Source organism: Pseudophryne corroboree, chromosome 3 (genome assembly GCF_028390025.1).
Source record: "Pseudophryne corroboree isolate aPseCor3 chromosome 3, aPseCor3.hap2, whole genome shotgun sequence".
Lineage (NCBI taxonomy): Eukaryota > Metazoa > Chordata > Amphibia > Anura > Myobatrachidae > Pseudophryne > Pseudophryne corroboree.
The window spans coordinates 745,795,325-745,809,953 of NC_086446.1; the positions used below are offsets into that span (position 1 = coordinate 745,795,325).

The 14,629-nt window shown below is 45.4% G+C and overlaps 1 protein-coding gene across 5 annotated transcripts in view; it reads left to right on the top strand.

Moving 5' to 3' along the window:
* The window catches only part of CRTAC1 (cartilage acidic protein 1), a 1,057,458-nt gene that overhangs the window by 946,190 nt on the left and 96,639 nt on the right, over positions 1-14,629 (top strand). For all 5 annotated transcript variants that reach the window (XM_063962302.1, XM_063962305.1, XM_063962306.1 and 2 more), the window contains one exon: positions 10,025-10,107. In XM_063962302.1, the coding sequence (XP_063818372.1) occupies positions 10,025-10,107 (83 nt within the window). The remainder of the gene's footprint in view (positions 1-10,024; positions 10,108-14,629) is intronic.

Consider the following 14,629-nt stretch of genomic DNA (forward strand, 5'->3'; position numbering starts at 1 on the left):
TAAAAGCCCATTCCACGAGGAAGGTGGGCTCATCTTGGGCGGCTGCCCGAGGGGTCTCGGCTTTACAACTTTGCCGAGCTGCTACTTGGTCAGGGGCAAACACGTTTGCTAAATTCTACAAATTTGATACCCTGGCTGAGGAGGACCTTGAGTTCTCTCATTCGGTGCTGCAGAGTAATCCGCACTCTCCCGCCCGTTTAGGAGCTCTGGTATAATCCCCATGGTCCTTACGGAGTCCCCAGCATCCACTAGGACGTCAGAGAAAATAAGAATTTACTCACCGGTAATTCTATTTCTCGTAGTCCGTAGTGGATGCTGGGCGCCCATCCCAAGTGCGGATTGTCTGCAATACTTGTATATAGTTATTGCCTAACTAAAGGGTTATTGTTGAGCCATCTGTTGAGAGGCTCAGTTGTTATTCATACTGTTAACTGGGTATAGTATCACGATTTATACGGTGTGATTGGTGTGGCTGGTATGAGTCTTACCCGGGATTCAAAATCCTTCCTTATTGTGTCAGCTCTTCCGGGCACAGTATCCTAATTGAGGTCTGGAGGAGGGGCATAGAGGGAGGAGCCAGTGCACACCAGGTAGTACCAAATCTTTCTTTTAGTGTGCCCAGTCTCCTGCGGAGCCGTCTATTCCCCATGGTCCTTACGGAGTCCCCAGCATCCACTACGGACTACGAGAAATAGAATTACCGGTGAGTAAATTCTTATTTTTTTTTGTTATTGTCCATATATCTGGAATGTCCATGATTGATTATATACATATATATAGAGAGAGAGACACACATATATATATATATATATATGTGTGTGTATATATATATATATATATATATATATATATAATAGGGATATTCTGTGTATATATAAACTGTTTAGTGTCCTCTATACTTATCCCATGTTTACTGTACCAATGCTTGTCCACTGTTTGAAACATACTGTATACAAGTTGTATATGGTGCAGAATACAGGCAAGTGTGGGACAACTGTTACAATTGCTGGGGTATTGAAAATAGGAAGCCAGATAAAATGGACCAGACTGGGCTATGGGGGTAATTCAGAGTTGATCGCAGCAACAAATTTGTTAGCAGCTGAGCAAAACCATATGCACTGCAGGGGGGGCAGATATAACAAGTACAGAAAGAGTTAGATTTGGGTGGGTTATTTTGTTTCTGTGCAGGGTAAATACTGGCTGCTTTATTTTTACACTGCAATTTAGATTTCAGTTTGAACACACCCCACCCAAATCTAACTCTCTCTGCACATGTTATATCTAGAGATGAGCGGGTTCAGTTCCCTGAGAACCGAACCCTACCAGACTTCACTACCCGAGCCCGGATCCGAGTCAGGCATGAACAAGGCAAAATGTCATCATCCCGCTGTCGGATTCTCGCGGGGTTTGGATTCCATATAAGGAGCCGCACGTTGCCGCCATTTTCACTCCGGCATTGGGGAGTGTAGCGTGAGGACGTGTCTCCGTCCTCAGCGTCCTGCATCAGTACAGTGGTAGTGTCTTGTGCTGCATCAGTCCAGTGGTGGTGTCTTGTGCTGCATCAGTCCAGTCACAGTGGTGGTGTCCTCTGGTGCCGTATGTCCAGTGCTGCTGTATAAGTCCAGTCCAGTGGTGCTGTGTTGTCCTGCATCAGTACAGTGGTGGTGTCCTGTGCTGCATCAGTCCAGTCACAGTGGTGGTGTCCTCTGCAGCCATATGTCCAGTGCTGCTGTATAAGTCCAGTCCATTACAGTGGTGGTGTATTGTCCTGCAACAGTCCAGTGGTGGTGTCCCTGTGCTGCTGTATATGTCCAGTGGTACTGCCGTATATGTCCAGTGATACTGCGTATATGTCCAGTGATACTACCGTATATGTCCAGCGGTACTGCTGTAGTAATCCAGTGAAACTGCTGTATATGTCCAGTGGTATTGCCATTTAATTCCAGTGATACTGCCATATATGTCCAGTGGTACTGGCGTATAAATCCAGTGGTACTGCCGTATAAATCCAGTGGTACTGGCTTATAAATCCAGTCCAGTGATACTGCTGTATATATCCAGTGGTACTGCCGTAAAAATCCTGTGGTACTGGCGTATAAATCCAGCCCAGTGATACTGCCGCATATGTCTAGTGGTACTGCCATATATTTCCAGTGATACTACCGTATATGTCCAGTCGTACTGCCGTATAAATCCAGTGGCACTGGCGGATAAATCTAGTCCAGTGATAATGCCGTATATGTCCAGTGGTACTGCCGTATAAATCCAGTGGCACTGGCGGATAAATCTAGTCCAGTGATAATGCCGTATATGTCCAGTGGTACTGCCGTATAAATCCAGTGGTACTGCCGTATAATTCCAGTGATACTGCCATATAAATCCAGTCCAGTGGTACTGTCGTATAAATCCACTAGTACTGCCGTATAATTCCAGTGATACTGCTGTATATGTCCAGTGGTACTGCCATATAATTCCAGTGATACTGCCGTATATGTCCAGTGGTACTGCCATATAAATCCAATGGTACTGCCATATAAATGTAGTCCAGTGATACTGCCGTATATTCCAGTGGTACTGCTGTATAAATCCAATGATACTGCCGTATATATGACCAGTAGTACTGCCATATAATTCCAGTGATACTGCCGTATATATATATATATATATATATATATATACACCCTGTTGCAGAGCGGATTACTGAGGCTATAACAACTATGCTGGTGTTAGACGTGCATCCGGTATCCACCATTAGTGCAGTGGGACTGCAGTGCCACTCCTAGATGGGCCAGGTGTTTGTGCCACACACTTGTGTCGCTTAGCTTAGTCATACAGCCACCTTGGTGCAACCTTTTGGCCTAAAAACAATATTGTGAGGTGTTCAGAATAGACTGGAAATGAGTGAAAATGAATGTTATTGAGGTTAATAATACTGTAGGATCAAAATTACCCCCAAATTCTGTGATTTTAGCTGTTTTTATGTTTTTTTTAAAAATCATCCAGATCCAAAACCAAACCACGAAAGGGTGGTTTTGGCAAAACCAATCCAGATCCAAAACACAAGCATGGAACCAGAACCAAAACACAAAACACGTAAAGTGCCCACCGCACATCTCTAGTTATAGCTGCCCCTCCTGCAGTGCACATGGTTTTGCTCAACTGCTAACAAATTTGATGCTACGATCAGGTCTGAATTACCCCCTTTATTATGTGCAGTGTTTTGCCCAGTCCCTTGCCTATTCCCCAAATCCTGTAGAACCATCATAGTACAGATGTTTCCCCATACACCATTGCTCAAGGTGCACCATGTAGCCCCTCTTGCTGCGCCAGGGTCTATGAAAGAGGGGACAATACTACATTGCTAGCCTAAACTGCCTGCTGGGGCTTGCAGTACTTGTACATCAGTGTCGCACAAATCTGTTTAAAAAAAAGTACTCATATGAGTGCCCGCAGCCAGGGGCGTTTTAAGAGAGGAGGAGGCCCGTGTTCAGCCTCCTCCGTCGGGTCCCCTCCTCTCTGCCCGGAGCGCCGTAAAGTCTGAACACTAGAGGGCTCAGACTCTACTGCGCATGCGCAGTTCTCCGGGAAAATGGCGCGGTGGCCATTTTCCCTGAGATCTCTCTACTGCGCATGCGCAGAACGCCGTGAAAATGGACGCTGGGCCATTTTCACTGTGTTCTAGCGGCGCTACGGATGCCGGCGCTGGACTTCGGAGGGATAAGTATTTTACAAATGGATGCAGTGTGTGCGGTGGGGGCCCCCTCTAGACTCAGGGGCCCGTGTGCACCGCACACACTGCACCCATTATAGAAACGCCAGTGCCCGCAGCTATTCCTCCTGCCGCGTTCCATTGTGCTGAATCTGGGACCTTGCGCTGTACAGAGGTTGTACAAATTTAAATAAAGGTCCTATTGGTTTAGAGGTATATAGTTTAAAGCATCATACAGTGGTATATAATGGGTGCAAGGTGTGTGGTGCACATGGGCCCCTGGGTCCAGGGAAGGACTGGGAAGTCTCAGCCTTGTACAGTATGTCTCAGACGGTTCTCAGACACATCTTGGGGGTCATTCCGAGTTGATCGCTCGCTAGCAGTTTTTATTAGCCGTGCAAACGCATAGTCGCCGCCCACGGGGGAGTGTATTTTTGCTTTGCAGGAGTGCGAACGCCTGTGCAGCAGAGCGCCTGCAAACACATTTTGTGCAAAACAAGACCAGCCCTGTAGTTACTTATCCTGTGCGATGATTGCTGCGACGAGTGACACGGTAATGACGTCAGATAACCGCCCAGCAAACGCCCGGCCACGCCTGCGTTTGCCAAACACTCCCAAAAAATGATCAGTTGAGACCCAGAAACGCCCTCTTCCTGTCAATCTCCTTGCGATCAGCTGTGCGATTGGAATCGTCTCTAGAACCAGTGCAAAACCACAAAGGATTTCGTACCCGTACGATGCGCGTGTGCATTGTGGTGTGCAGATTAGCCATTTTTTTCACTGATCGCTACGCAGCGAACACCGGCAGCTAGCGATCAACTCGGAATGACCCCCCTTGTTCACTTTCCATGGGCAAGTAAAGAAATAGGAAAGTCTCTGAGGCTGGGCAGATCTCCCAGTTCTTTTCTGTTAAACACCTTACTGAAATATGTTACCTAGCATCAGATTACCCAATAGCTCTTCTCCATACAAAAAACAAAAAACAAACTGGTATTATAGCGCACATAAATTGGATATAAACAATGTATTAAAACATAGAAGAATGTGTTAATGATTCATAACCACCGGCCGTTTTTTTAAACTTAATAATATATACACTACAGGGCCGTTTCTAGCCAATTGTGCTCCCAGTGCGAGATTTAAAAATGCGCCCCCCCATTCACATAAAAAAAAAAATGCGCCCCCCCCCCCCCCCCCATAGATATAAAGAGGAAAAGCAAGCGCACGCACTCCCGGTAAGGGGGTGTGGCCTCATTAAAATGGGCGTGGCTTTGTTAAGGTGGGCGTGTCCCCATCTGATCTCATCATCACAGCCACCACAGGATAAAAAAAAAAAGTCCTCACTTTACACATTACAGCAGGCACGCGACCCCATTTTACACAACACGGCAGGCAAGTGTCCCCATTTTACACAGCACGCCAGGCACGTGCCCCCATTTTACACATTGCGACAGGCACATGCCCCCATTTTACACATTGCGGCAGGCAAGTGTCCCCATTTAACACATTGCGGCAGGCACGTGCCCCCATTTTACACAGTACGGCAGCCAAGTGCCCCCATTTTACACATTGCGGCAGGCACGTGTCCCCATTTTACACATTGCGGCAGGCACGTGTCCCCATTTTACACATTGCGGCAGGCAAGAGTCCCCATTTTTACACATTGCGGCAGGCACGTGCCCCCATTTTACACAGTACGGCAGCCAAGTGTCCCCATTTTACACATTGCGGCAGGCACGTGTCCCCATTTTACACAGCACGGCAGGCAAGTGTCCCCATTTTACACATTGCGGCAGGCACGTGCCCCCATTTTACACAGTACGGCAGCCAAGTGCCCCCATTTTACACATTGCGGCAGGCACGTGTCCCCATTTTACACATTGCGGCAGGCACGTGTCCCCATTTTACACATTGCGGCAGGCAAGAGTCCCCATTTTTACACATTGCGGCAGGCACGTGCCCCCATTTTACACAGTACGGCAGCCAAGTGTCCCCATTTTACACAGCACGGCAGGCAAGTGTCCCCATTTTACACATTGCGGCAGGAAAGTGTCCCCAATTTACACATTGCTTCAGGCACGTGTCCCCATTTTACACATTGCTTCAGGCACGTGTCCCCATTTTACACATTGCGGCAGGCACGTGTCCCCATTTTACACATTGCGGCAGGCACGTGTCCCCATTTTACACAGTACGGCAGCCAAGTGTCCCCATTTTACACATTGCGGCAGGAAAGTGTCCCCAATTTACACATTGCTTCAGGCACGTGTCCCCATTTTACACATTGCGGCAAGCAAGTGTCCCCATTTTACACATTGCGGCAGGCACGTGTCCCCATTTTACACATTGCGGCAGGCACGTGTCCCCATTTTACACATTGCGGCAGGCACGTGTCCCCATTTTACACATTGCGGCTGGCAAGTGTCCCCATTTTACACATTGCTTCAGGCACGTGTCCCCATTTTACACATTGCGGCAGGCACGTGTCCCCATTTTACACATTGCGGCAGGAAAGTGTCCCCAATTTACACATTGCTTCAGGCACGTGTCCCCATTTTACACATTGCGGCAGGCAAGTGTCCCCATTTTACACATTGCGGCAGGCACGTGTCCCCATTTTACACATTGCGGCTGGCAAGTGTCCCCATTTTACACATTGCTTCAGGCACGTGTCCCCATTTTACACATTGCGGCAAGCAAGTGTCCCCATTTTACACATTCCGGCAGGCAAGTGTCCCCATTTTACACATTGCGGCAGGCACGCGTCCCCATTTTACACATTGCGGCAGGCACGTGTCCCCATTTTACACATTACAGCAGGAAAGTGTCCCTATTTTACACAGTACGGCAGGAAAGTGTCCCTATATTATGCAGTATGGCAGGCAAGTGTCAAGTGGGGGGGGGGAGGAAGGGAGAGGGAGAGGGGGAGAGAGATGAACAACTTACATGTGAAGAAGATCTCCCCGCTCCTCGCGCCGGCCGCCGGCGCCTCCTCTTAACAGCTTGCTTGGCTCCCCCTCCTCCCTTTTCCCGAGTACTCCTGCTCAGGGGGCGGAGTTTCGCGGATTGACGCTGTTGCGTAGTGACGTCATGACGCAACCGCGTCATACCGCGAAATTCCGCCCCCCGAGCAGGAGTACTCGGGAAAAGGGAGGAGGGGGGAATCTGGGACCCGTAAAGTTCCGCGGTGGGCGCCCCGTGCGGTTGCACGGCACGCCCGCCGCAAGAAACGGCACTGAATATATACTTATTAAAAAACATACAGTTTAACTGAATCTCTGTCTAGCAGTATTCAGTTTAGCAACAGTATCTTCTGAGCTCACTTAGGTGGTCATTCCGAGTTGTTCGCTCGTTGCCGATTTTCGCTATGCTGCGATTTGTTGCTAAATGCGCATGGTACGCAGAGCGCATGCGCTAAATTATTTTACACAAAACTTAGTAGATTTGCTGGTGTTCGTGCGGCATTTTTCAGTCGCATTGCTGATCGGTGAATGATTGACAGGAAAGGGGCATTTCTGGGTGGTAACTGAGCGTTTTCCGGGAGTGTGCTAAAAAACGCAGGTGTGTCAGGTAAAAACGTGGGAGTGTCTGGAGAAACGGGGGAGTGGATGGCCAAACGCAGGGTGTGTTTGTGACGTCAAACCAGGAACTAAATGGACTGAGGTGATCGCAGTCTAGGAGTAGGTCTGGAGCTACTCAGAAACTGCAAGAAAATATTTAGCAGCAGTTCTGCTAATCTTTCGTTCGCTATCTGCTAAGCTAAGATACACTCCCAGAGGGCGGCGGCTTAGCGTTTGCAATGCTGCTAAAAGCAGCCAGCGAGCGAACAACTCGGAATGAGGGCCTTAATTGTATCCCTGTAGAGGCAAGCACAACAATGTAGCACACTGCAGTCTCCTTAGTACAGCTGATATTAATCACTCTATTTGTGATATACGGGAATGATTCTCTATATTTTGCTTCTCCATACAGTCCAATAGATATTTGCAAAACATAACCTCGGTATTATAATCCCTGTCAGAGCCGGCCCTAGGCATAGGTAAACTAGGCAAATGCCAAGGGCATTTGGAATGCCTAGGGGCACAGGCAGATTCTGTTGATTAAAATGATATGCAGCATGCCTATATTCTGTGTGTGACTGTGGCTGTATCTGCATACAAAATGCTATCTTATAGTGTATTCCTGGAAATCACTGTAACGTAGCATTTCATATGCAGATATAGCCACAGTCGCACACAGAATATAGACATGCTAATTATTATTTTAATCAGCAGAAGTTGCTTGTGCTTTCTAGTCACAGCAATGAAAATAAGACGCATTTTCTGCAAAAAAAGGCCTCCAATGTTAGCAGAGCTGGCCAGGAGCTGCATGGCGTATTGAGGCAAGATGTATGAGGGCACATCTGTATCCAAGCAGAGGCAGAGGTCACAGTGTTAGCGGCCGTGTGAGTGCTGTGTGTGGGTAGGTTCGTTGAGCAGTAGTGTACGGCATATGTGTAAGGGGCATTATGTGTGTCATGTGTATAAATGCATTAATAATGTGTAACATGTGTAAGAGGCACTATGTCTGTCATTATGTGTATAAGGGCATTAATAAAGGTTGGCATAATGTGTAAGGTGCATTATTTTTATAAGGACATTAATAATGTGAGTCATGTGTAAGGGGCATTATGTTTATAAGGACATTAATAATGTGTGTCATTTGTGTAAGGGGAATTACTGTGTGGTATTATGTCTATAAAGGCATTACTAATGTGTGGCCCTATGTGTATAAGGTGATCTACTGTGTGGCGCAATGTATAGAAAAAGCACTACTGTGTGGTCTAATGTGAATAAAGAGCAATATTGTGTGATGTAATGTGAATAAGGGGCACTACTGTGAAGAGTAATGTTTATAAGGTAGAAGGGACACTCGCATGATATAATGTGAATAAAGTTGCACTACTGTGTGGCGTAATTTGAATTGTGGGTACTATTGTGTGACCATGCCCTTTCCAAAAAGAACACGCCCCTGCGCGCCGAATGTGATCACTGTTCATATTTAAAATATGGGGGGTAGGAGCACTAAAATGAAGACTGCTATGACTGAGGGATGATGGTTATGGGAAAGGGGTGCAGGGTCAGAGGTGGAACTAGCAGCAGTGCTAGGGGGCACCAGCCAAAATCTTGACTAGGGCATCATATTGATTAGGGCCGACTCTGATCCTTGTTTGATTCACCATGGCCAAGTAGGCTTTATAAATGGACACACACATGACAAGTCTAAAATCGAATGGACACACACATGACAAGTCTTACCGTACATATGTGTTTCAGTTGATATACTTCATTGCTGAAAAGCATTTGAGAATTTTCTCTGGGGGGAATTCAATTGTTTTTATCGCAGCCACCACTAGATGGTGCCCAACAGCAGCCGTTCAATTGTTCTGCCATTCAGGCGTCCATTAGCCACAGAGGAAACATTTTATTTCGTAGGGGAAGGAGGAGTCAGTAAAATGTGTGCAAGCTCTGCACTTTGGGGTCCAAATATAGTTTGGATGCCCAAAGCAGGACTTTGCGGCTAAACCCGGAGCTTTCAGCCTGCGTAAAATGCTAATGGTCATCTGAATGGAGCAACAATTGAATAGCTTCGATAGACACTTATTACTATAGACAGCCAGCAGGGGGCGCACACAACATTTAAATCTTTTTCTTTGTTATACAGTGCATCTAGGGCCCTTATACGGTGCATCTAGGGCCCTTCTCCCCCGATCGCTCAGTTTAGACGGCCAGCCATCTCTAGGAAGAGTCCTAATGGTTACAAACTTCTTCCATTTACGGATGATAAGAGGCCACTGTGCTCATTGGGACCTTCAAAGCAGCAGATAATTTTCTGTACCCTTCCCCAGATTTGTGCCTCGAGACAATCCTGTCTCTGAGGTCTACAGACAATTCCATTGACTTCTTAGTTTTATATTTGTAATAAATATGCAAAATTCTAAAAAAAAAACTTTTTTCACGTTGTCATTATGGGGTATTGTGTGTAGAATTTTGAGGGAAAAAATAAATGTATTCCATTGTGGAGGAAGGCTGTAACATAACAAAATGTGGAATAAGTGAAGCGCTGTGAATACTTTCCGGAAGCACTGTATATTAATCCATCAGTCACGTTCTCCCATGTAGACTCCAATGAGGCCATCACTGATATGCCTAAAAATGTAAAATAATAAAACATGCCCCCTGCACATGACTGAAGTTGAGTCTCTTTGTGCAGTTTGTGGAATATGTTGGTACTTTATAAATAATTCTGACGCGTTTCTCTGTTTATCTTTTATAGGGTTGGGCGCCGGGAACATGCAGATCCATATATGGAGGAGCTCAATCTAGGAAATGCTTCTGAACCAGATGGTCGGGGAACTGGTAGGTCACACACACACACACACACACACACACACACACACACACACACACACACACACACACACACACACACACACACACATACTTCTGTTATTATCTATATATACCCTAATTTCGGGCATGATTTCCCAAATATTACTGCTGCATAATTTGGCAACTATAGAATATTTCACCTGGAAATGTATTAATACCTGTAATAAGAGTATAATAAGGCTGATTTCACAGACTTTCTACTCTTCCAATGCTCTTTTGTGATTCCATTGCTTATCTCAGGGGCTAATTCAGACCTGTTCGCTCGCTAGGTTTTTTTTGCAGTCCTGCGTTCATATAGTCGCCGCCCATAGGGGAGTGTATTTTCGTTTTGCAAGTGTACGATCGCATGTTTAGCAGAGCTGTGCAAACAGATTTTGTGCAGTCTCTGCGCAGCCCAGGACTTACTCAGCCGCTGCGAACACTTCAGCCTGTCCGTCGCCGGAATTGACATCAGGAACCCTCCCTGCAAACGCTTGGACACGCCTGCGTTTTTGCAGACACTCCCAGAAAACGGTCAGTTGCCACGACAAACGCCTTCTTTCTGTCAATCTCCTTGCGATCGCCCGTGCGAACAGATCCTTTGCACAAACCCATCGCTGAGTGGCGATCCGCTTTGTACCCATGCAAAGCGCCTGCGCATTGTGGTGCATGCGCATGCGCAGTTTAGACCTGATTGCCCGCTGTGTGAAAACGCAGCCTAGCGATCAGGTCTGAATTAGTCTTCATCTTACTACGGTGTAACTTTAAAGTTCAGAAATAGTGGTAGCGCTTCTAGGGGAGAGGAGAGGCCTTTAGAACACAAATTGAGTTTGACACACAAACCATATAACAATAAAATATGGTGATAGCGTTAAACAAACGGCAGAACTCAAGGTTAAGGCTAGGCCAAGAGTTTAAAAATAATTTTAGGATTGATGATATTAGACATACAGTATCAACAAATAACCAGAATAACACTTTCTTTTGTATTGTCTGATTTCTTCTTATGGTGATATCCCGTACATATAATGACGGAAAAAACATCAAATCATAGTGCAATACTGTAAAAATAGTGTGCTTCCATATAATATGTCCACTTAGGTAGGAATAATACCATACATTAAAATATGAGACAAGAGGCAAATTTTAGAATCAAAATTATAGTTTTTTAACAAATACTAAAAGTATCTTAAAGCCTGTAATAAGTATGGATATCGATATAACATTCCAATCAGGGGATTTTTACCAGAGTGATTGATCAATCAGGCGTGTAAGTCATCTTTGAGGTTTCCGGACCCTCAAACCTCTAAATTGGCTTCATTTTTCTCAGGGAAAAGGCCATCCTTCTTTGGAATTTCAGGAGCCTCTGCTTGTAGCACCAACGCGTTTCGAAAACAAGATTTTTTTCCTCAGGGTACAATGGTGGAAGAAATCCTTGTAATATATGATTTTAATTTATATCTAGTTTTTGCTATATAATTGAAGGTCACTTTTAAAAATAAGTTCATATGAAAGGAAATACCTTTGTAAATTATTAGCCCTTTTCTGCAATACTAAATTATTTTATTGTCTACCTACCAGACAACAGGTTTAGGGGCCTTTATATGAATCAATGCATTTTAGCCCTGATACTTAAAATTTCTTGTAATATTTTGTCACCTGATTCACTTCGGGGCTGCATATGTGGCCACCTAGCCATCACAAAGTCCAAAGATTATACCTACTCTGTATAAGTACAATACACTTATTCAAACACCAGGGGTCTATGTACTGAGTCTTGGAGACAGATAAAGTGGATGGAGATTATGGGGTCTATTTACGAAGCCTCAGGTGGAGATAAAGTGGACGGAGATAAAGTACCAGCCAATCAGTTCCTAACTGCCATGTTATAGTCTGGGTTTGAAAAAAATCCTTTTAGGAGCTGGTGGGTTGGTACTTTATCTCCGTCCACTTTATCTCTCTCCAGGGCTTAGTAAATAACCCTAAGACACCACAAAACACCTTAAATGATGTTAGAATCCCATTTACCCCAAAACTCCTCTAATAACTACCACTTGCCCAAAAACACCTCCATTAACCACAGTAAATAGGAATTATGCAATCTAGGAATACAGGATTGAGGGTGACCACATGGTCAAGACTCAAGGTCACATGATGGGGAAGTCACGGAATAAATAAAAAAGTGTTTAGCCTTTTTATCTGCTTTATAACCCACCAAGATTCACTTGTGGCCAGGGTTGCCACCTCTCCCTGATTTCCTGGATTCTCCAGGATTTGGCTGCAACCCACCAGAAGGCTTTTCCCATCTCCCAAATTCAGGGATTCTCCTGGAATAAGGGGACTCCGCCTCCACCAGCCCACAAACCATTGAGACTGCTGGGGGCGGCGTTGGCGGCGGTGCGTGCGGCGCGCACATAGGGGACGCGGATGGCCGTGGCGTGTCACGTGAGTGAAGGGAAGCAGGGGAGGCAGGGAGACGTGGAGATGAGTAGCAGACTGCAGCAGCAGGGTGGACTGGCAGCGGACGGTGTTGAGAGCAGCAGCATATCTCTGTCGGTGCCGGCGCTGGCGTAGCCTAGGTAGGAATCCTAACTAGCAATAGAATAAAAATTAGAATGTCTATATAAGTGCGCAATATTGGTGCTGCCCCAGTATTAAATGTTAAGTATAGGATGCTTCCCACACCTGTATCATACAGGGTGTGGGAAGCATCCTATACTTAACATTTAATACTGAGGCAGCATCACTATTGCGCACTTATATACAGTATGATACTCACTCTTTGATGTTGTATAGAAACAGTTAGGTGTGCGCCACTAGAATTGAATGTCAAGTTCCCAAACAAAACATTCATACAGGCCGTATGAATGTTTTGTTTGGGAATTTGACATTCAATTCTAGTGGCGCACACCTAACTGTTTCTATACAACATCAAAGAGTGAGTGTCATAATTTCCTGTATTGAGTAGTATCCTCTACAGCAGAGGTTCCCAAACACGGTCCTCAAGGCACCCCAACAGTCCAGGGTTTAGGTATATCTATGGCTCAGCACAGATTGTTACATCAAATAGACTGGGGTGCTACCTGGACCGTTGGGGTGTCTTGAGGACCGCGAATGGGAACCTCTGCTCTACCGCCTGGCTGTAGACTACAGGCGATCCACCACCAGATTTTGGCTATGTGCCTTTTTTTCCTGGATGTGTCTGATGTAGATGAGTCTCACAGCAGTACGTGTATATGAAAAAATAAGAAGGAAAAAATATCTAGTGATTTATAAAGCAATATGCTCATTAATACATATTTTCAGAACATAGAATCTGGTAAAGGTTCTTGGGGAGTGTGAAGCCACATAAATTGCTACTATTACATTACACATGTGTTGGTGAGGTACATCATTTTATTTACATGAACATTGCTTGGTGTTGGGGGGGTTGGGATTGGGGGGGAGGGGTGGATCTACAGGAGTCGATGATGCATGAGGCGGCAACCCTACTTGTGGCCCCAGCTGTTACTAAGAGCTAGGGCTGTGGGTAAAGCTTGGTGGGACAGAAAGCAAAAACATAAGAGCTGGGGCAATTGGAGCAAAAGGTTCAATAAGGCATTGACCAGTAATGATATATGGGTTGCATGTGAAGAATTAGCACACCATAGATAGCCTTTGGGTTGTTGCCCAACATTATTCTAGATAATAAAAGTATAACTTGATGTGATACTCTTCTTGTATTATTGTCTGTAGTTGAGACTTGTTGGATTGCACAGCAATAAACTTTTTTCACTTTGTCTAAAAAAATGGTTCCTTCATCAGTATATATTGATGTCTTGAAGCTCCAAGTTAGGATCGAAACTTCGAGTTGCAGTGCAGTGTGTGGTTCCTTGCAGCCTTGATTAGTGCTGTAACATCATTTTTCACTTTACTTTAAATTAGTCAGGCAGCCACTCCGTGCTGTGCATTCCCCTTCCGTTCCTTCTATATCTGTCATTGTATTAAAAGGAAAGCAGGAAGAACATTCCGCAAACTGTACGGTAGCTATTATAAAATGAAAAGAGACATATATGTGGAAAAACCTGGAAACAATTAATTTGCAGTCCAATCAGCCATCAGGTTGCACATGCGTCGGTTCAGCGTGATGACGAGGGATTTGGTAACAAATGGTAGAGTAGCCAAAGCATTATCCCCCCCCCCCAACTAATCAGCCCTGGCCGAGCGTCTCCATTCATGCCTATAGGCAAACTGTTGTAGGCAGAGTCCAGGGAGACCAAAGCAAATCAGGAAGCTGTTGCTATGGCAGCAGCTCCTGATTGGCTGCCGGGTCCCTCTAGGGACATTAGTCATGTAGAGGGTGGCAGTTGCGTAGTAGAAGTATATGTGTACTTTTTAACCCAGTGGATGTTTACATGGGCCAAAGAGGACTGAGCTACACTGGAAATAGGTGAGTATAATTTTTCTTTTTACAGGTACCCTGTGGATTTCAAGTGGACGTGAATGGCTATGTGGGATGTAGGTAGGTATA